Source organism: Hemitrygon akajei, chromosome 3, assembly GCF_048418815.1.
Source record: "Hemitrygon akajei chromosome 3, sHemAka1.3, whole genome shotgun sequence".
Taxonomy (NCBI): domain Eukaryota; kingdom Metazoa; phylum Chordata; class Chondrichthyes; order Myliobatiformes; family Dasyatidae; genus Hemitrygon; species Hemitrygon akajei.
The window spans coordinates 111,836,688-111,860,413 of NC_133126.1; the positions used below are offsets into that span (position 1 = coordinate 111,836,688).

General features: G+C 39.4%; 1 protein-coding gene across 2 annotated transcripts in view; it reads right to left on the reverse strand.

Moving 5' to 3' along the window:
• Positions 1 to 1,554: 1,554 nt before the first annotated feature.
• Positions 1,555 to 23,726, reverse strand: part of ing5a (inhibitor of growth family, member 5a) — a 34,898-nt gene continuing 12,726 nt past the window's right edge. For both annotated transcript variants that reach the window (XM_073040570.1, XM_073040572.1), the window contains exons 4-8: positions 22,973 to 23,078; positions 17,756 to 17,849; positions 8,408 to 8,543; positions 7,594 to 7,655; positions 1,555 to 5,959 (exon numbers count right to left, since the gene is read on the reverse strand). In XM_073040570.1, the coding sequence (XP_072896671.1) occupies positions 5,920 to 5,959; positions 7,594 to 7,655; positions 8,408 to 8,543; positions 17,756 to 17,849; positions 22,973 to 23,078 (438 nt within the window). In that variant the 3' untranslated portion in view covers positions 1,555 to 5,919. The remainder of the gene's footprint in view (positions 5,960 to 7,593; positions 7,656 to 8,407; positions 8,544 to 17,755; positions 17,850 to 22,972; positions 23,079 to 23,726) is intronic.

The window sequence follows — 23,726 nt, forward strand, 5'->3', positions numbered from 1 at the left end:
TCTAAATATTACTGTACCTCAAGCATAAGAAATGTGAATGTGAAATTATTATCACTAAATATCAAGTGTTCAATCACAAATGGCAATAGAAAAACATAAGCAGATGAATGCTAATGCCAACTTGTCCAAATGTTTGCTATTCAAATACTGATGTGTACACATGAGATTCTGCAGATGCTGGAAATTCAGAACAACACAAACAAAATGCTGAAGGAACTCAGCAGATCAGGCAGCATCTCTGGAAATGAATCAGCAGTTGACGGGGCTGAGACCCTTCATCAAGACTGGAAAGGAAGGGGGAAGATGCCAGAATAAGGTGGGGGAGAGGAGGAAGTACAAGCTAAAAGGTGATAGGTGAAGACAGGCAGGTAGGTGGGGGAGGGGAATTAAGTCAATAGCTGGAGGTGATAGTTAGAAAAGGTAAAGGGCTTGACAAGAAGGAATCTAATAGGAAGAGTGGACTATGGGAAAAAGGGAAGGAGGAGGGACACCGAGAGAGGTGACAGGCTGGTGAATAGAAGAGGTGAGAGGGGAGCCAGAGTGGGAAAGGGGAGGGGGTTAGAAAATTGATGTTCATGGCATCAGGTTGAAGACTAGCCAAACAATATGAGGTTTAGCTCCTCCAGCCTGAGATTGCCCCGTTGTGGCAGCAGAGGCGACCATGGACCAACATGTCAGAATGGGAATGGTGATTGGCCACCAGGAAACCCATATACAGTGCTGACCTCTGTAGAGTTTGCAGGTTTCCTTTTACATCCCAAGATGGGCAGATGGGTTAACTGGCTATTGTCATGTGTCAATGACAGGCAGAATCTGGAGAAGTTTATGGGAAGGAAGAGAGAACCAGTGAGGGAAAATTGCAGGGGAATGAGATTATTCTATGAGCTGGCAGGGTCTAATGGCTGAAATGGTCCACCCTGTTATAAGGAAATAAAGCACAGTAAAAATCTGAGCTGTTTCTGTTATACTTGATACAACTGAAAATGGTATTGTATCCTTAACTCTACTTGCTAATTTTTCAAAACCTTATGATTATCAAGCTGCTAGCTTGAATACTCTTAATGAACGTCTGTGATACTGTCCAGTGTTCCAAACTGAACAGAGAATGGTTTGCTCAGATCATTGCAAACCTTCAGAGCACCACTGCAACTTATATTGGCACAAGATGATCAGTCCTATGCTGATCAAACATGCAAACACTGCAGAGAGCAAAACAAACTGCTGGAGGAGCTCAGCAGATCAGGCAGCATCTGCAGAGGGAAATGAACGATCCAAGTTTTGGGTTGAAACCCTCCATTCATAAGAGTCTGCCAGTTCAGGTAAAGGGGTTTGACCCAAAACATTGACTGCCAATCCAAATGAAGAGTCTGAATCCAAAATGTTGTCTGTTTGTTTCCCTGCTCAAATAGTACCTGACCCACTGAGTTCCTCCAGTATCTTGTTTGTGCGCCAGGTTCCAGCATCTGCAGTCCTTTGTGTCTAAACTGAACAGATCTCCTTAGGAGGCTGTACACATAATATTCAGACTTTACCACAATTATATGTAAAAGACAATACATTTTCCAAAAATACTTTATTTTGACACCATTACATCTAAAAATACAAATATACATTTTTTCCAAAAGTTCACAATCATTTTTTAAAATCTATAATCCACACATTAAAGGTATTTAGAGCAACTCTATACAGTAGATAAGACCAGTGTTGATAGCTTAACTCAGTCATATTTCTTCTAAATGACATTCCAGACCCAAAAAATATTTATCTCTCTCAAACAAACTGAACTGTACAGGGAAAAAGCTCACAGGACAAACAGCATCTTTGCCACCCTGGCTACAGTCCAACAATGCAATCTTCATGGCTAAAGCATTTTCTTCAAACTATGTCATCTTAAAGATTAATTAAAAGCCCATCACACAGTTAATCCTGCTAATCTTGTTTTCATACCAAATACTGACTACAAACCAAATAGATTACAAAGAGTTTGTGAATAATTTTCTTACTAATTAAAGTGCTTTTAGACTTGTCTTAAGAGTTTTCTAGTTTTCCATAAAGGTCTTCTTCCCTTTTACAGAACTTTAAAGTCTAAGTGAGAAACCTATTATAGGATAACGAGAAAAATAATATATATTGTCATTGCTGTACTGCCATGTGAACACATAGCCTCAAACTAATAAGAATGGATTTAAAAGGTCAGTTTCTGAATGGTTGGCCACTGACACTAATGAGAACATTTTGAAAAGGAAAAGTTAAAGGGGGATCATTAAAGCATTATTTTTTCAGAGTGGATACAGAGTTTTCACTGGTAGCAGAGAGCAAGATTAAAAGCCATTGATGTGAAGTACATATCAACAATAAATAAGGAATTCAGTTAATAAAAAATTTTCTCTTTAAGAATAGTGAGAATGTGAAACCATCATTATTGGCTTTAGATCTGTTAGATGTATTAATGGGAAAGCTCGCTAAGCGTATTAAGAAGTTGGAAGAAAAGGAACTGGCTTGAGAACAGCATGGAGTGGCTATTCTGAATAATTCTATGACTCCAGGAGAAGTCAATAGGGAAGCATAATTAAGAGTAATGTCACATTGGGAAAGTAAGAAAAATAGAATTCAAGCAGTTACTATATATAAATTTCTGAAATTTAATTGTGGTTTAGAAATATATTAGATTGAGAACATCAATCACCTCTAACAGGAGCTGAATTTCATTCCAAATAGAAGGGTAAAAATTGTTTAAAAATAAAATGGCATTCAAACATGACATTGCCAACTTACCCAAACACTGAACCCTCTCAAGACATGTTGTTATATAAACAGATGCCCACTCCAACTGAATCAGACAACAGTTGTTTACAAATCATCGAGAATTAGGATTTAATTTTTAAAATTTGTCCTGAAAGTACACCTTCAGGTTTACAGACATATCTGTTCAAATGGGCATTTCAGACTTAGACACAGATATCAGAGTTGCAAGTACTGAGTGGCTAAAAAGAATAAATGAATACTGAATCAGTGGCCAGATAAATGTGTTGAGATTGAAATTACTCTGTGAAAAAGATGGGTAGATGTTGACTGTGTATCAGTATCTTACTGTTCTTCAGTTAACAGGGGATATCCACTGGAAAACTGAAACCAATGTTCTGCTGACTTTATTAACAGTAAGCATTAAAACATGGACTCATTTAAAGAAATTTAACAAAAATTATTAATAAAATCCAAAATAAAAATTACATTATCACTAGTTTATGAAAAAATCATTAAAAATCAGGGATGAGAAAGTTATTTCACCTATCTGAGATATTTTCCCAGATCAGTGCAACCTCAAATTATTTCTGATTTATTTCTCTCACATATGCGGCTGTAGATTGTCCAATATTTTTATATTCACCGTTCAATAATACATTCTTCTTGATACCTGTTCTGATTACTTCCATTAATGGCTTCTAATACTACTATTCTTTGGCATATTTTCATACATCATCAGTACTATGCATTATGTAAATAATTCTCTGAACTGAATCCCACAATAACCACCTTTCTAAGCATACAATATTAGTTTTTCACACAAAGTGCTGGTGGAACACAACAGGCCAGGCAGCATCTATAAGAAGTACAGTTGACATTTTGGGCCGAGACCCTGACGAAGGGTTTTGGCCCGAAATGTCAACTGTACTTCTTCCTATAGATGCCGCCCAGCAGCCTGCTGTGTTCCACCACCAGCACTTTGTGTGTGTTGCTTGAATTTCCAGCATCTGCAGATTTCCTCATGTTTGAGTATTAGTTTTTGCTATTTTTTTCATGTTATTGGGCATCTTCTCTTGGCATGACCAAAATAGTTTCTCTTCTCAGCAGCATTTTTTGTGGTATGCTGCTCCAAACCATACACAATAGTGTGGGTGGGGATGGAGTCATCAATATGTATGTTCAATGTGAAGTCAATATCAGCAAGCTCTGGAATTGAGTTTTAGGCCAAAGCAATTTTCCAACCAAATCATACAAATAATCTGCAGGATTAAATTTGTACAATGTAGTTCTGATTTGATATTATTTAATAGTTCAGTTAAACACAAATTGCAGGCAACAGCCTCACTTCTTCATTTCTGGTTTGGAGGAACTTTTTCCTAGAATGAGTACCCTGTGCAATGCTCAGAGACTCTTGCCATGTCTGGTCAGTATGGGTTCTTATATTTTTTTGCCTTCTGGAAGACTATTAAAAGAAAGACTACTCCCCCCAACTGTCTTGATAATCTGACACGATGCAGGAAAGATGTGTTTCATTATAAAGTGTCATTTGTGAAACAATCAGCTAGAATCTGAAGCAACTAAGATGTACCCAATACAGCTTTCACAATTCATGTGGTTAATGGGTGGAATATTACCAGCCAAAGGTGAGTAAATAGTTTCTAAATGATGTAGAATTTTTGCTAGTTAAATTATAGCCATAGTCCTGCAAGCAAATGATAATCCCACAGCCTCAATTTTAGTTCACCCTACCATGACCCACAGACTTAAGCAGAGTGTCGTCTGTACGATAAAAGTTGGTGAACCATATTTAGCAAACAGGAATTAAATATGCAGCTTTTTCAGGAGTTTAAATTCTAGATTCTTCTGCAAATGACAAGTTTCCACATGAAAGGCACTCGATTAATCAAAAATAACTAGAAGTGGAAGGCCATGTCCAATTGACTGACAGATTTATCATTCACTTGCAAAAAGCTAGAAATGCAAAGAACATCTATAAACATATTTCTGAAAGTTAACTCCACTGCTACATTATATTACTGTTTATTCACTGTGAGACGGAGTTCATAGTTGTGTTCAACAGGAAAAACAGGTTTATTTTATTTTGGTTTTAAGGTCTTCCTTCACTACTAAATAGGGTTAAGAATTATCAAAACTATTCAAATGTTTATATATACGTATATATCTATATATATCACAAAAAAAGTAGTATAAGGTGTATACACTGACAGCAGTGGTTTAAAATATCACATTCTTGAAACGTGGGCTCTTTGGTTTACAAATTACAATGTCAATGAAATACCTTCAGGAGTCTGTAAACCCTGCCACATAATCCTTTATGAAAATATCAAATGATTCTACGAACCACAATATTGCACAATAAATTGACATTCCTGTTTTCTTAAAACATATTTCGTCAAAGTATAAAGGTTTTTCTCTCATTATCACAATCATAACATTTCAGAAATCAGTGCACCTCCACTAATGATCAAATCCCTGTTCATACTAATACTTGCAAGCATATTTCCTTTCCTGAAGCAGCTTTAATATTAGGTAACATCAAATCCACAGCAATTGTTGCATCCATGTGCAATCTGCTTATCTGCAAATGAGGTGCATATCTGATGCCTTCCTGGGACCAGAGAGCGCAATAGTTGCTTTGGTTAATGTTACCTTCAATGTACAGAGACCTACAATATTATTTCTCCTTTGGCAGAACAGAGCTTTGTGCACCCAGCTTCAATGCTCTGGTATCAGTAATGTGTAGGGGATTAAACAATTCCCTGAACCCAATGCTTATTGCTGTCACTTTAATGAATTGATTTTTAAAAATATGAATTTCTACAATAGCTCTTTGTTCTCTAATTTCAACAAAAATCCCTATATATTTTCACACATCATTCCCATTCACACTCAGCTGACCCTGGAATGGATCTCATGAATTGGGAACCACTGTGGTCCTAGCTTAGTCAGTTATAGAAACAATGTCCAAATAAACTTTGTTTACATGGAAATTACACAATGAAAATCTCAATTAAACCAGCTGTAGGAATGAAATAACTCGAAGTACTCCTATAACACCCTCTCAGCTGGGTAACAAATTTATGGAAATTATATAAAATTGCCAAACTTTGAACAAAAAATACAGATGTCTAAGCCAATAAGCAGGTTCTAGCTTCATTTCTTTTTCCTTTCTTGGGTACATCGTGGGCAGAACCTGTAAGTAAACATGAAATGATGCTGTAAAATCAGAGTCTTTACTCATGTCTCGTACTGAATTTGTCAATATCTTCTTCCGCCAAGTTGAACTACTGTCACCCACCTTCACAAAATCTGCCTTCAGCAGAGGTTGACAAAAAGTATACTACATTTAGGAAGGTAAAGAGTACCTCTTTTTTTTGTGAAAAGGAGTTAGTATAAGAAAGTCTTGATACAATTGTACAACTCTTAAATGGGACCATACCTGGGTTACTGAAAACCATTTTGGTTTCTGCATCAAAAAGAATATACTTGCATTAGAGGCAATGTAATTATAGTTTACTAGATTTTGATTCCTAGTGTTGGCCAGAAAGAAATACAATCAGTGAACAGGAATGGAGGTGGTCATTTGTGGGAGCGTCCTTGCAACTGTCATTTAGTGAACTGTTCATTAAATTGATTCTTGCTATGGGATAACTTCATCAGAGCAATTGAACATGAAACCAAGGAGTTTCTGCTAATGATCTGCTAAACCTGAGACCATTCTCAGATAAGAAACTGTTTATTATGTAAAATGGCAGGTTTGCAGAAGTAATCTCGTCATCTGAGCCCAGTGTCTGAGTGCCTGGTTTGACTGCTTTGAATCAGTTAGAGCTGAAAAGAACAAAAGAAGTCACCAAAAACACAAAGTTGAAGATGAAAGCCATAAAGCAATATTAATATAGCCCTGGGCTACATCCAATGAGAATCTGACACAGGTCAGTCAGATGACCTTGAGCCAACAAAACTGACACATCAAAAAAACCTGATGAGGAAAAGTATAAAAATAGAGGACTTTAGGAGCTCAGGCAGCGACAACCTTCCGAAGACCAACCGTCACAGATCTGGAGGACCCCACATTGGACACATGGAGATCACATAGAGACCACAAGGAACGCCTTGCCAGCACAGACTCCTTTTCTCTTCAACTGTTCACGAGGGTCAGGGAAAGATGGGTGTGCACACAGCTATTAGTTGTGAAAATTCACATTTGTTAGTTGAGACAATAAAGGTATTTGTCAGTTAATGCAAATCCTCTCTGTGCTGAACATTATTATTGAGAGGTAATCCTTGTTACAGCAGGATGAGCAAGTTGATCTGTGAGGAAAGTAGAACATACCTATGCTTCCATCTTCTGAGAACTAACCAAATTTAAAAATTCGAGATTATGAAAGGGCTTGACATGGTGGACAATGCAAGCTTTTCTCTTCACCAGACAACCTAGACTCAAGATAGGGGTCAGATATTTAGGACTGAGGTCAATCAATTTATTCACTCAGCACATTGTGAATCTTTATAGTTCTCTTCCCAAGAGGACTGTGGTTGCACAGTCACTGAGCATATTCAAAACTAATCATCTAAGTTTATGATATAGGGATTCAGACAAAACATTATGAATGACAGAACAGGCTCAAAACCCTGTCTGACCTACTTCAACTTCTGATGTTTATAAGTCCATAGCAAATGCCACTTCCAATAGTAGCTATGAACCGAGATTGTCTTGATAAGAGTATCAAGTTTAACTGTTTCCAAAAAATCACTGCAATTTTCAGTTGGAGAGCTTTCAGTTTCTGAACAGATTGTAATATACTTATGCTGACTATTCTTACTTACCATTTCCCCTTTGGTTTTGTTGCGAGGTCCACACAAGCAAAGTGAAACCACTCAATTGGGCACTGATTAAAATAAAACAACATCCATGACTCAATCAGCTGACTATCTGCCTCATTCCAACACATTCCAGAAAAAAAAATCTCGTCTATCTTAAAAAGCACAGCAAAATCCCATTGCTAACTGTTACAAGTTGCATTTTGCTTAGAGGTATTAAGTAATGGTCTCACAGCATCTACTCTTGTGACTTAAAAACCATCAGTAAGCACATATTGGTGTAAAGTGAAGACAGCCAGATGAAGGAGACTCTGCAAATATCCTTACAGCATATAGCTACATCTAGTGTTGAGAACAACATATGTATAAGGATCCTAAACTGGATCCCCTGCTCACATACTTGGTTCAAGACAGATACATCACATACAACAGAACGGAACAATCATTAGAAAATCTTTACAAATGTGCAAGAGAAAAATGGCTGGGACAGAGTCTGGTAAGGATGCAATCATTCTTTCCGCCAATCAGTCTCCAACTGATAGTGAAATTTTAAAACCAAGGATTTTTTTTTTCAAAATAACATCAAAGGATCTCCTTATAAGCAAATATGGAGTTATTACAACGTCATACATCTCTCTCTTGCAAAAGTTGAACACAGGCAAACTCCCAAAAAAGGTGTTGGTTCAAGAATTTCAATAGTCTGCAACTAACTCTCCAGGCATAAGGAACAGTATCATTAACAAAAATTGTTTTAAAATGTATTGGCAATATCAAATACAATTAAAAATCACAATTCAGCCAAACCAAATCAGACACTTACATCTGGGTTATCACAGCCAATCATTTCTCCGTAAGAAACTTGATGACACAAACAATAGGTGGGTTCATTGGGGTCAACTGGCATGTCCAAAACATCAGATGGGTGCATCTTCAGAATGGAGTCAGAGTACTCTGCCCTGGAAAAGAAAGAATAAAAATTATCCAACTAGGCTTTGCAGAATAAATAAAAATGGATTTTAATCATCTTTTCTTTATAATGTGCCTGAATATAAAATTTAGATCATAAATACTCTTTATTTGTCACTGGTGTAATACATCGACGTGAAGGCTAAATCTAGCCAAATAATTTATGGAGGAATACAGAATGGGAATCGGCCCTTTGGACTACTGAGTCCACTCTGGATGTCAAACACTTACTTTGCACTAAAACTACACGCTGGGGACAATTTTAAAGGCCAACTGACCTACTGACTGCACATTTTTGGAATATGGGAGGAAAACAGAGCAGTTGCGGCAAGAACGTGCAAACTCCACATAGCACCTGCAGTCAGGACTGAATCCAAGTGTGAACCAGATATGCTAACCTCATAGATGCTGCTATAGCAATGCCGAAAGGAAACATGGTAACAATGAAATTGAATGGCTGTTGTTTGTGCACTTAACCCTAGAAGTGAGATCTTTTAGTCACAGAGTTAATGCAGTCAGCAAAGGTGAAGTAGATATTCATAGAAAATCATACCTCATTTCAGTGGACAACGACATTCATTTCTAGCTGCTGAAAACACAGAAGAGCATGCGGTGGAGCACCACCACCGGGTTTCTCAGAGCGATTGATTATCTCTATTTAGGATTTGACTGTAAACCAACAAAACCGGCTTTCATTTATGAATCAGAATCAGGTTTATTATCACCAACATATCTCGTGAAATTTGTTAACTTAGCGGCAGCAGTACAATGAAATACATGATAAATACAGAAATAAATAAAAGGATTATATTAAGTATATATATTAAATATTTAAATCAAAAATAGTAGTGCAAGAACAGAAATAACTTCTAAAAAGTTAGGTAGTTTTCATGGGTCAATGTCCATTTAGGAATCGGAAGACAGAGGGAAAGAAGCTGTTCCAGAATCACTGAGTGTGTGCCTTCAGACTTCTGTACCTCCTTCCTGATGTTAACAATGAGAAGAGGGCATGTCCTGGGTGATGGGGATCCTTAATAATGGACACCACCTTTCTGAAGCATCACTCCTTGAAGGTGTCTTGGATACTACGGAGGCTAGTACTCAAGATGGAGCTGAATAATTTTACAACTTCCTGTAGCTTCTATCGATCCTGTGCAGTAGCCCTCCTCCCTCGCACACCAAATGATGATGCAGCCTGTCAGAATGCTCTCCGTAGTATATCTGTAGAAGTTTGAGTGTTTTAAGTGACAAACCCAATCTCTTCATCTCCTGATGAAATACAATCGGCCCTCCTTATCTGCAGATTCTGCATGCGCGAATTCAACCAACTGCGAATCACAAAAACCCGGAAGTGCTCTTTCAGCACTTGTTGTTCGAGCATGTACAGACTTTTTTTCTTGTCATTATTCCCTAAACAATGCAGTATAACAACTATTTTACATAGCATTTACATTGTTTTAGGTATTATAAGTAATCTAGAGATGATTTAAAGTATACGGGAGGATGTGCATGGGTTATTGTGCATGGGTTATTGTGCATCGGGATCGAAAAAAATCGGAACAGGTACATCCGGTATTATTTAGCGTCAGTTAGTCAAACGTTTGTCTTAGTATGTAGTATATATTTTACCTTTCTATGCATATAAAACACTTAAGAACATATGTTTCAGCGCCGGGCTCGGGTATGGAAGTTCCTGAGTTCGATCCAGTGACAGATCGCTCTCCACCATGCCGGGTTGATGTGGAGGATCAAAAACCCAAAACCCCAAAACCCAATAATTAAACCACTGCATTGCTTAGTAATAATTGCAGAGCCTTTCTCACTTTATTCTTTAAAATTGTTCTGATTGTTGACCAACGTAGCCTTAACGCTTTTCCAATGACCAGTGGCGTTTCACCTGTTTCTAATCGCTATTATTATTTCCACTTTATTTTCAATTGTGATCGTGATTATTTTCGTGAACTGAAACACTGCGCATTCAGAGCTCTGGTGCCGGGTCCTAATGTCCACCGCACTGAGACAGGTTAAATAAGGTCTGGGGTTCCACTGGGTCCTAAGGTCCACCAGATTGAGACAGGTTGAATAAGGGAATAAGGGACTTGAGCATCCACGAATTTTGGTAAACGCGAGGGGTCCCGGAACCAATCCCCCGCGGATAAGGAGGGCCGACTGTATAGCCACTGTCTTGCCTTCTTTATAGCTGCATCAATCTGTTGAGACCAGGTTAGATCCCCAGAGATATTAACAGCCAGGAACTTGAAATTGCTCACTCCCTCCGCTTCTGATTCCTCTACGAGGATTGATCTATGTTCCCTTATCTTAACCTTTTTGAAGTTTACAATCAGCTCTTTTGTCTTGCTGAAGACCAATTTCAGTCCAATATATATGTATCTCATAATTCTCTTCAAAACATCAATGTGAAGATGTGGAAATTTTGCTGCTCAAGTGAATATAAATCACTTTACCTGTCAGTACTGTCATAAGGTACAATATTCCCGGGCCGCTCTCAGGCACAAGAAACATTCGGTTTACTTTATCTAGTATTGTGGAAAGGGGAAACCAACAACTTGAAAACTGGTTTAGAAACATAGAAAATAGGTGCAGGAGCAGGCCCTTCGGCCCTTCGAGCCTGCACCGCCATTCAGTATGATCATGGCTGATCATCCAACTCAGAACCCTGTACTTGCTTTCTCTCCATACCCCCTGATCCCTTTAGCCACAAGGGCAATATCTAACTTCCTCTTAAATATAGCCAATGAACCAGCCTCAACTGTTTCCTATGGCAGAGAATTCCACAGATTCACCACTCTCTGTGTGAAGAAGTTTTTCCTCATCTCGGTTCTAAAAGGCTTCCCCATTATCCTTAAACTGTGACTCCTCGTTCTGGACTTCCCCAACATCGGAAACAATCTTCCTGCATCTAGCCTGTCCAATCCCTTTAGAATTTTATACGTTTCAATAAGATCCCCCGTCAATCTTCTAAATTCTAGCAAGTATAAGCCTAGTCAATCCAGTTTTTCTTCATATGAATGTCCTGCCATCCCAGGAATCAATCTGGTGAACCTTCTTTGTACTCCCTCTATGGCAAGAATGTCTTTCCTCAGATTAGGGGACCAAAACTGCACACAATACTCTAGGTGCGGTCTCACCAAGGCCTTGTACAACTGCAGTAGAACCTCCCTGCTCCTGTACTCAAATCCTTTTGCTATGAATGCCAACATACCATTCGCCTTTTTCACCGCCTGCTGTACCTGCATGCCCACCTTCAATGACTGGTGTACAATGACACCCAGGTCTCGTTGCACCTCCCCTTTTCCTAATTGGCCACCATTCAGATAATAATCTGTTTTCCTGTTCTTGCAACCAAAGTGGAAAACCTCACATTTATCCACATTAAATTACATCTACCATGAATTTGCCCACTCATCTAACCTATCCAAGTCACCCTGCATCCTCTTAGCATCCTCCTCACAGCTAACACCGCCGCCCAGTTTCGTGTCATCCGCAAACATGGAGATGCTGCATTTAATTCCCTCGTCTAAACCATTAATATATATTGTAAACAACTGGGGTCCCAGCACTGAGCCTTGCGGTATCCCACTAGTCACTGCCTGCCATTCTGAAAAGGTCCCGTTTACTCCCACTCTTTGCTTCCTGTCTGCCAACCAATTCTCTATTCACATCAATACCATACCCCCAATACCGCGTGCTTTAAGTTTGCACACTAATCTCCTGTGTGGGACCTTGTCAAAAGCCCTTTGAAAATCTAAATATACCACATCTACTGGCTCTCCCCTATCCACTCTACTAGTTACATCTTCAAAAAATTCTATAAGATTCGTCAGACATGATTTTCCTTTCACAAATCCATGCTGACTTTGTCCGATGATTTCACCTCTTTCCAAATGTGCTGTTATCACATCTTTGATAACCGACTCTAACATTTTCCCCACCACCGATATCAAACTATAATTCCCCGGTTTTTCTCTCCCTCCTTTTTTAAAAAGTGGGGTTACATTAGCCACCCTCCAATCCTCAGGAACTAATCCAGAATCTAAGGAGTTTTGAAAAATTATCACTAATGCATCCACTATTTCTTGGGCTAATTCCTTAAGCACTCTGGGATGCAGACCATCTGGCCCTGGGGATTTATCTGCCTTTAATCCCTTCAATTTACCTAACACCACTTCCCTACTAACATGTATTTCCCTCAGTTCCTCCATCTCACTAGACCCTCGGTCCCTTACTATTTCCGGAAGATTATTTATGTCCTCCTTAGTGAAGACAGAACCAAAGTAGTTATTCAATTGGTCTGCCATGTCCTTGTTCCCTATGATCAATTCATCTGTTTCTGACTATAAGGGACCTACATTTGTCTTAACCAATCTTTTTCTTTTCACATATCTATAAAAGCTTTTAGTCAGTTTTTTATGTTCCCTGCCAGCTTTCTCTCATAATCTTTTCTCCCTTTCCTAATTAAACCCTTTGTCCTCCTCTGCTGGACTCTGAATTTCTCCCAGTCCTCAGGTGTGCCACTTTTTCTGGGTAATTTATATGTTTCTTCTTTGGACTTGATACTATCCCTAATTTCCCTTGTCAGCCATGGTGCACTACCTTCCCTGGTTTATTCTTTTGCCAAACTGGGATGAACAATTGTTGTAGTTCATCCATGCGATCTTTAAATGCTTGCCATTGCAAATCCACCGTCAACCCTTTAAGTATCATTTGCCAGTCTACCTTAGCTAATTCATGTCTCATACCTTCAAAGTTACCCTTCTTTAAGTTCAGAACCTTTGTTTCTGAATTAACTATGTCACTCTCCATCTTAATGAAGAATTCCACCATATTATGGTCACTCTTACCCAAGAGGCCTCGCACGACAAGACTGCTAACTAACCCTTCCTCATTGCTCAATACCCAATCTAGAATGGCCTGCTCTCTAGTTGGTTCCTCGACATGTGGGTTCAGAAAACCATCCCGCATACATTCCAAGAAATCCTCTTCCTCAGCATCTTTACCAATTTGGTTCACCCAATCTATATGTAGATTGAAGTCACCCATTATAACTACTGTTCCTTTATTGCACACATTTCTACTTTCCTGTTTAATGCCATCCCCAACCTCACTACTACTGTTAGGTGGCCTATACACAACTCCCACCAGCGTTTTCTGCCCCTTAGTGTTATGCAAATCTAATCAAAACTATGACCTCAGCTAAGGAGCCTCAAGCTCACAGCCTCTGCTACTGTCAATTAATGAAATCAATCCAACATTATAAATAGTGTACAAACAAGCTGGATGAACTCAGCAGGTCAAGCAGCATCCGTTGAAATCAGCAGTCAACGTTTCGGGCCGAGACCCTTCATCAGGACCAAAACGTTGACTGCTTATTTCAACGGATGCTGCCCAACCTGCTGAGTTCAACTAGCTTGTTTGTATGTGTTGATTTGACCACAGCATCTGCAGTGTACTTTGTGTTTATTATAAATAGTGTCATGTTGATACTGAGGGCAGATGGAATACAGAATAGGGAAATGTGGGATTTTGCACTTTGGTATGAAAAATAAAGGCGTAGACTATTTTCTAATTTAAATGGGAAGGAAATTTAGAAATAGAGTTGTAAAGGGTCTTGGGAGCCCTAGTACACCAATCCCTAAAGGTTGACATGCAGGTTGAGTCAATAGTTAAAAAAGGCAAATACAGCGTTAGCAATCATTTCAGGAAGTCTAGAATATAAAAAGCAAGAATGTACTACTGAGGATTTATAAGGCATTGGTCAGACTGCATTTGGAATACCACTGGGAAATTCTGGGACTTGTATTGAAGGAAGAATGTGCTGGTTGGAAGTTCACAAGAACGACCCCAAGAATGAAGGGGAATATATGAGAAGTGTTGGATGTTTCTGGGCCTGTATTCTGAGTTCAGAAGGATTAGGGAAGATCACAATGAAACCTACCTAATTCTGACAGGCCTTGTGGAAAAGAGGATTCCATTGGTAGGACAGTCTAAGATCTGAGACCACAGCCTTAGAATAAAGGGGTGTCCTTTCAAAACTGAGATGAGGAGGAATGTCTTTAGCCATGAGGATGTAAATATGTGGAATTCATTGCCAGAGAGGGGTGTAGAGGCCTAAATATTGCCTTCAATAGGGAAATTTTTCAACCAGTGGAGTTGAAGAACATCAGCCATGCTTGAATGGTGGTGCAGACTTGATGGGCTGAATGGCCTAATTCTGCTCCTACATTCTATGATCTTTTCACAGTTACAAGGCATTCCAAAATCCTTCAGTTAAGAAGTAGTGGCCACGAGATGTTGGCGGGCTGGGCTCAACAAATGATGTAGGTTGATGGCTCTTCATATGCTGTTTAAGGATCACGGCCTCAGATCTGATAAAAAGTTCATGTTTCACTAAGCCATAGTGAGTCCCACCCTTCTATATACATCAAGCACATGGATAGTCTATACAGTAGGAACTTAAAAGCACTGCAAAAAAATGTATATGGTAGCTCAGAAAATCTTCCAAATCTACTCAGAGGACTGATGAACCGATATTGGTTCCACTCCGTGGCCAATATTCCTAAATTCCCGTCTACGTTCATGTTCAACCACACTATCTGTATGCAAGTCGCTCAAGGTCTAACATGACAAACAATTTTCTGAAGCCAGAGGAAATGCTTCAAGGCTATCCTCAAAGCCTCCTTGGTATCCTCACCATCTCATGGTAATTCCCTGCCCAAGACCACTAAAGTGGTGGAGAAGAATCCAGGAAGTCCTTGAGCACATCCAGCCTCGTGTAAGCATGCACAAAGAGTAGAAGTGTGAATCCATTCAACCCTATCACATATCCAGGCATCAATATGCTCTGTACAGTGGCATGCAAAAGTTTGGGCACCCCTGGTCAAAATTTCTGTTACTGTGAATAGCTAAGATAGATAGATAGATAGATAGATACTTTATTCATCCCCATGGGGAAATTCAACTTTTTTTCCAATGTCCCATACACTTCTTGTAGCAAAACTAATTACATACAATACTTAACTCAGTAAAAAAAAATATGATATGCATCTAAATCACTATCTCAAAAAGCATTAATAATAGCTTTTAAAAAGTTCTTAAGTCCTGGCGGTTGAATTGTAAAGCCTAATGGCATTGGGGAGTATTGACCTCTTCATCCTGTCTGAGGAGCATTGCATCGACAGTAACCTGTCGCTGAAACTGCTTCTCTGTCTCTGGATGGTGCTATGTAGAGGATGTTTGGGCATCCTGCATGGTCAGTTCTTAGTAACACCCCCTTTGGCAAGTATCACAGCTTGTAAATGCTTCCTGTAGCCAGCTAAGAGTCTTTCAATTCTTTTTTGAGGGATTTTCGCCTATTCTTCCTTGCAAAGGCTTCTAGTTCTGTGAGATTCTTGGGCCCTCTTGCATGCACTGCTCTTTTGAGGTCTATCCACAGATTTTTACTGATGTTTAGGTTAGGGGACTGTGAGGGCCATGGCAAAACCTCCAGCTTGCGCCTCTTGAGGTAGTCCACTGTGGATTTTGAGGTGTGTTTAGGATTATTATTCTGTTGTAGAAGCCATCCTCTTTTCATCTTCAGCTTTTTTACAGACGGTGTGATGTTTGCTTCCAGAATTTGCTGGTAATTGAATTCATTCTTCCCTCTACCAGTGAAATGTTACCCATGCCACTGGCTGCAGCACAAGCCCAAAGCATGATCGATCCACCCCCGTGCTTAACAGTTGGAGAGGTTTTCATGAAATTCTGCACTTTTTCTCCAAACATACCTTTGCTCATTGCGGCCAAAAAGTTCTACTTTAACTTCATCAGTCCACAGGACTTGTTTCCAAAATGCATCAAGCTTGTTTGGATGTTCCTTTGCAAACTTCTGACGCTGAATTTTGTGGTGAGGACACAGGAAAGGTCTTCTTCTGATGACTCTTCCATGAAGGTCATATTTGTGCACCACCACTCCAGAGTCTGCTAAATCTTCCTGAAGGTCTTTTGCAGTCAAGCAGGGGTTTTGATTTGCCTTTCTAGCAGTCCTACGAGCCGTTCTCTCGGTAAGTTTTCTTGGTCTTCCAGACATTCACCGTTCCTGTTAACTGTCATTTTTTAAATACATTATGAACTGAGGAAACGGCTACCTGAAAACACTTCGTTATCTTCTTATAGCCTTCTCCTGCTTTGTGAGCATCATTTATTTTAATTTTCAGAGTGCTAGGCAGCTGCTTAGAGGAGCCCATGCCTGCTGATTGTTGGGACAAGGTTTGAGGAGTAAGGGTGTTTATAAAGTTTTGAAAGTTGCATCACCTGGCCTTTCCTAATGATAACTGTAAACAAGCCATAGTCCGAACAAGCTAATTGAGGTCTGAGACCTTGGTAAAAGTTATCTGAGAGCTCAAATCTCTTGGGGAGCCCAAACTTTTGCACGGTGCTCCTTTCTTTTTTCCCCACTCTAAAATTGAACAAAACAAAAAATAATACACTAATCTTGCTTAAAATGTTGAAAATGTTTCATCTTTAACTTTATGACTTTTGGAGATCAGTTCATCTTCTACTCACTTAACTATTCACAGTAACAGAAATTTTGACCAGGGTGCCCAAACTTTTGCAACCCATTGTATGTGATAGACTCACAGAACTCATCAGTCATCCTTAAGACCTTCCTAACAATCAGACTGTAGTCATTCTGGTATTGCCACAGCAACTTGTTAATGACAGCACTAATTGGCTTAAACTGATAGTACATTGTGAATATGCACAACCCTGTAAATTGCTTCATCTGGTACATAAATAAAACTACCGGAATAGTATTTTGAACCCTGAAGCTTTAGATATTAGTACACACTCCTTTTTGTTGTTTTATTCAAGGCCACACAGATACACTAATTCAGTTGTATATTCTGAAACACAGAAAGAACAATCTCCTCAAATATATAAACATTTGTTCAAAGTCTGAGGAAATGGTCTGAAGAGAGATAAATGTACCAAAAACACATGAACTAACTCATTTGGAATGCAGACACCACCATACATGCTGGTCTACAATATAACAAAACAGCAGTGAGACAAGATCATTTAAAATTCAGGTATCTCCCATAATCCAGGAATATTTTGAAATTATAGAATAGATAGGGGAGGATTATGGGGATGAGACATGCAGATGAACAATACTACTGCTTGTAACATGTATGCAACTTACCCCCCTTTCTGCTTCTTCTTCTTCGGAACATCATCATCAGCTCCACGTCTGCCCCGGCCTCTAGAGCCTCTCTTGTCTTTTTGCCCTCTGCCTTCTAAATGGAGGAAGATTTGCAGACAAATGAACTAAATACATAGCTCCATTTCACTCAGTTTTAGCACTATAAGCTAATATGAAAGTCACCAAAAAATACACATTTGAATCTCCCCGTTAGTCCTTTTTTTAAGAAAGTATTCCTTTTCCATTTTACATGTGGAGAGTTCACTCCTAAGCACAGTGGAAAGAGAAGGAAGTATTACTTAACTTTGCATTTGTTTGGGTTAAATGCAGCTCTGAACAATCAGTAGGTGGCACGCCAACCCTGAGTTTGCTAGCAAACTTAAGATTTTCACTTTGTTTCACCGTTGGTTTATTTTCAGAATTACAGAATGACTAAATGTAGGAGCATTTCCAAGAGGCCAAAGTTCAAAATAAATTTATCAAAGTACGTACCATATAGCACCCTGACATTCATTTTCTTGCAGACACTGACAGTAGAACAAAGAAAAACAAAAGAATCAAAAACTGCACACAATCACTGTGCTAAATGAATAACTACATAATACTGAGAACATGAGTTGCAGAGACCTTGAGGTTGAGCTCATACGTTGTGGAATCAGTTCAGAGTTGAGATGAGTGAAGTTATCCACACTGAATCAGGAGCCTGATGATTGAAAGGCAATTAACTGTTCCTGATTCTGGTCATGTAGGACCTAAGGCTACAGTACCTCCTTTCCAATAGCAGCAGCAGCAGCGAATGAGAGTGTGGCCTAGATGATGGATGCTGCTTTGTTGTGGCAGCACTCCTTGGAGATGCCCTCAGGTGGGGTGGGAATGGACTGTGGTGTGTCCACTAATTTTTGTAGGCTTTTCCATTCTTGGACATTGCCATTTTGACACCAGGCTGCGATGCAACCAGTCAGGATACTCTCCACTGTACATCTATAGATATTTGTCAAAGTTTTAGATGTTATGCTGAATCCGTGCAAATTTCTAAGAAAGTAGAGGCAATGTTGTGCCTTCACTGAAATGGCAATTACATGCTGGTCCAAGGACAGATCCTTTGATTTAGTAATACCAATGAATTTAAAGTTACTGGCCCTCTCTACCTCCAACCCCCTAATGAGGACCGAACCTCCTTTTTCTTCCTCCTGTACTCAGCTCTTTGCTTTGCTGACACTGATGAGAGGTTGTTGCAGCACAGTTCAACCAGATTTTCGATCTTCCTCCTATCTGGCGATTCGTTATCATCTTTGATTTGGCCAACCACCTTAAATATGGCATTGGTGCTGTACTTAGCTTTGCATCCATAAGTTTAAAGCGAGTTGAGCAAGGGGCTAAGCACATAACCATGTGGTGCACCTGTGCTGATGGTGATTATGGAGATGTTGTTAACATTCCATACTAACTGGGGTATGGAAGTGAGGACATCATGGATCCAGTTGTACAAGGAGGTATTAAGGCCTATTGATTTGTTTGGAGGGGATGATGGTGTTAAATGCCAGCTGCAGTCAATGAAAAACATCTTAATATATGCACCTTCACTGTCCAGATGTGCCAGAGCTGAGGGAAGTGTCAATGAACTGGTATCTGCTGTTGACTTATTACATCAGTAAGCAGATCCAAATCACCCCTCAGGCTGGAGTTACTATGCTTCACCACCAACCTCTCAATGTACTTCATCGCCATGGATGCAAGTACTACTGAATGATAGTCATTGAGGGAGGTTAACATGTTCTTATTGGGCACTGGTATGATTGAAGCCTGCTTGAAGCTGAAATGAGAAGTTAAAGATGTCAGTAAACACTCCAGCTAGTTGATTAGCACAGATCCTCAGAAAAGTACAACATCAGGGGCAGATGCTTTCTCTGGGTTCAGACAGGATGCTCTCATGTTGGCCTCAGAAACGGAAATCACAAGGTTGTCGGGGCTGTGGGAGTTTGTGAAGGTGTCCCCCCATGTTCTTTTTGTCAAAACAAGCATAAAAGGAATTGAGCACATCTGGGAGTGAAACCTTGTTGCAACATACTGTATGTTGCTTAGTTTTACTTTCTAGATAGTGATAGCATTCAAGTCCTGCCACAGCTGTCGAGCTTCCTTCTGTGACTCAAGTTTGATTGGAAATTGCCAGTTCACATGAGAGGTGACTTTCTGGAGGTCACACTTGGACCTCTTGAACTTCCCTGGGTTGCCAGTCCTGAATACTACTGACCAGGTTCTGGTTGGGAAAGAATCGGAATGATGTTGTGCAGACAAATTCATCCACAAGTGTCTTTATAAGTCCATTCAGATCCTCTGATGAACACAGCCCAGTATACTGACTCGAAGCAATCGACAGCCACTCCTCTGCCTCCCATGATCATCTCTTTGTTGAACTTAGCTCCGGTGCCTTGCTCTTTAGCCTCTGCCTGTCTGCAAGTAAGAGGAGGACAGCCAGATGATCAGATTTCCCAAAACGCTGTTTGGGGATAGACATTCCTGATGGCAATGGAGCAGTGGAAGAGTGTGTTGGGTCCTCTGGTACTGCAGGTGATGTGATGGTAGTTACACAGTGACTTCTTCAAGCAAACCTGATGTCTTTGGCAAGATTGTGGAAGGCATTAAGATAGGCTGTTTCATGTTTGTGAATCATAGCAAATAATGACACTTAAACAAAAAGCACAATCTGAGGACTCAATTTTGGTTTGGCATGTTGTTGTTCACTTCAGTTGTTTGCATGATTGTGTTTTCTATCTTTTGCTTGTGCATCAGGTGTTTCTCTTTTATCTTTATTTTCTTTTTTTTCTTTGAGTTCTTTCAGGTTTTTTGCTTTGTGGCTACCTGTGAGCAAACACATCTCAAGGCTGTATAATTTACACATTCCTTGATAATAAATGTAATTTGAATCTTTGAAATTTCTGGTAGGTTTTGATATCTGGTTGCTTCCCAAAACAATTATGGCCTTTGAAGACAGAGTAAGTTCGAAAATCAAGTTTAAATACTTTCCAAAGAGTTGTGGTTAACTGAAAATTTCAACACAATATTTCATAATTACTCCAGATAGGTCTGAAATGGTCTTCCATGATACTCTTCATCAAATACAGCTTGGCATTCAATACTATCATCCTCTCAGAACTAATCAATAAGCCTCAAGACCTTGCCTCGATAACTCCTTGTGCAATTGGATCCTGTATTTCCTCACTTACAGACCCCAGTCAGTTTGTATTGGCAAAAACATCACCTCCACAATCTCCATCAGCACAGGAGCACCCCAAGACTGTGTGCTTAGCCCCCTGCTCTACTCACTTTATATTTATCAGTGTGAGCCTAAGCATAGCTTCAATACAATACGTAAGTTTGCTGACGATAGCGCTGTCATTGGCCGAATCAATGGTAAATCAATAGTGATGAATCAGCATACAGGAGCAAGGTTGAAAATCTGGCTGAGTGGTGCCACAGCAACCTCTCACTCAATGTCAGCAAAACCAAGGAGATCATTATTGACACTAGGAGGAGGAAACTGGAGGTAATTGAGCTAGTCCACATTGGGGAATCAGAGGTGGAGAAGGACAGCAACTTTATATTCCTTGGGGTTATTATTTCAGAGGATCTGTCCTGAGTCCAGCATGCAAGTGCCATTACAAAGAAAGCATGGCACCACCTCTACTCCCTTAAAAGTTTGCAAAGATTCAGCATGACATATAGAGCTTCAAAAAACTTCTGTAGGTGGTGAATTTATTGTTTGGTTGCACCACTGCCTAGTATGGAACCACCAAGGCCCTTGAATGGAAAATCCTACAGAAAGTAGTGGATACAGCTCAGATCATCACAGGTAAAGCTCTCACCACCATTCAGCACATCTACACGAAACACTGTTGCAGGTAAGCAGCATCCATCATCAAGGACCATCACCATCCAAGCCATGCTAGATTCTCACTTGTACCATCAGGAAGAAGGTCTAGAAGCCTCAGGACACACACCACCTGGTTCAGAAATAGTTATTATCCCTGAACCATAAGGCTCTTGAACCAGAGGGGATAACTTCACTGAACTGTTCCCACAACCTATGGACTCATTTTCAAGGACTCTTCATCTCATATTCTTGATACTTATTGCTTATTTGTTTATTTATTTATTTTTGTTTGTTTTTACAGTTTGTTGTTCTTTGTTTGTCCATCCTGTTGGGTGCAGTCTTTCACTGATTCTATTGTGTTTTTGGATTTGTGTATGACTACACGAAAAAGAAACTCAGGGTTGTATATAAAGACACATACTTTGATAATAAATTTACTTAGAACTTCCAAAGATTACCCGCATAAACCATTGATCTCAATAGGTCTGTGGTAACACAGAATTAACATTTTAGGGCAATAGCTTATTATCAGAATCAGGGAAATCTTATAGGGATAAATTGTATTATACAAGTTGAAGCATAGAAATTCCACCACCCACACGATCACTTACAAGTTAAATTTTGGATTAATTTAATTCAATGATATTTGTGGAAACTTCAAATTGTCAGATTCTTCTTTCCATACAAGAGTATACAGCAAACCCTATGATTTCATAAGTTGTAACACACACAAAATGCTGGAGGAACTCAGCAAGTCAGGCAGCATCTATGGAGATTACCCTTCCCCTTCCATTCCAGTCCTGGTAAGTTGCTGGTCTTTCACTTTTGTTGGATCTAAATCCCGGAACACCCTGCTCAACAGCATGGTGGAATACCTCCAGAAGAACTGCAACATTTCAAATTGGCTGCTCACCAGCACCTGCCTCAGTGTAATTGCACAATGAATACTGGCCTTGCCAACAATGTCCAATTCCTGAAAATGATTGCTTAAAAAAAGAGACAGTTAGTAGAAAGAATAAAAGAGGCGTGTTAAAGGGAGTACGGTTAAATGAGAAACAGAATGATGATTCAACAGAAAAAGAGGTAATGGGACAAGAAATAAAACATAGACATAAAGGTGATGTAAACAACAACAGTAGAATCATTACTGCCTAAGTGGGAATAGAGCTTATGAGAAACGTTGGTAGAACAGGAATTTTAAGTTATGGAACCGAGGCACATGTGGAGATATGATACTAATCAATCACCACAAAACAGATGAGGGATTGTATTTCTGTGCATGCAATGGATACTATGGTCTCAATTTCAAAATAATTTTATGCGGATTAACTAGTAGCATTACTTACTCTTACTACCTCCCGAGTTCTCGTAGTCACTTGATTCCAACTTTTCCTTCAGATCAGCTTCAAACCTGGCCAGTTCAGCATCCAGCCGCCTGATGTGTTTATCAACCTGCAATAACACATTAATTAATTCCAACATCTGCAAATCAACTGAAATATTCTGATATTTAAATATGTATCACTGTCACAATGCACAGACAAGAACTACAGTCAAAAGAATCTGGGTGGAGTTGGGAAATATCACATGGGTTGGACACTTCGTTCTTGGTCAACGTGTCCCAAATATTATTGCACTGAAAATTATTGTGTATTGAAAATTAAAAATCTTGGACTCATAGGAAAGTGCTTCATTTTAAAGCATTGATGCTCCCTTAATAGAATTAAGTGGCATAGTTTTGAAACAATGTCATATTTTTAATTATGAAGAAAAAATGTCATACCACCTTTGCTTCTGAACTGTTCTGACTTCTGAAAAGGTGATACATTTTTTAAAGTGTGCTAATAGAGAAGTGTAGAGGAAGAGAATAATTGCTAGTTTATTTTGCAACAGAAATATTGCTGCTTAAATAATGTATCATATCTCCATCTTTCTCTGACCCAGTTTACCTGGGATAGTACTGTCTTACTATTTCCAAGCAGTTTTATAGCATCAATTTAAACTTTTTGTTCTGCTGAGTATCTGACTACCCATCCTCTCCTTCTAGCTCCCATGTTAAATGATTCTCTCCTCACAGAATGACCTTCTCTCCTCAGAGAT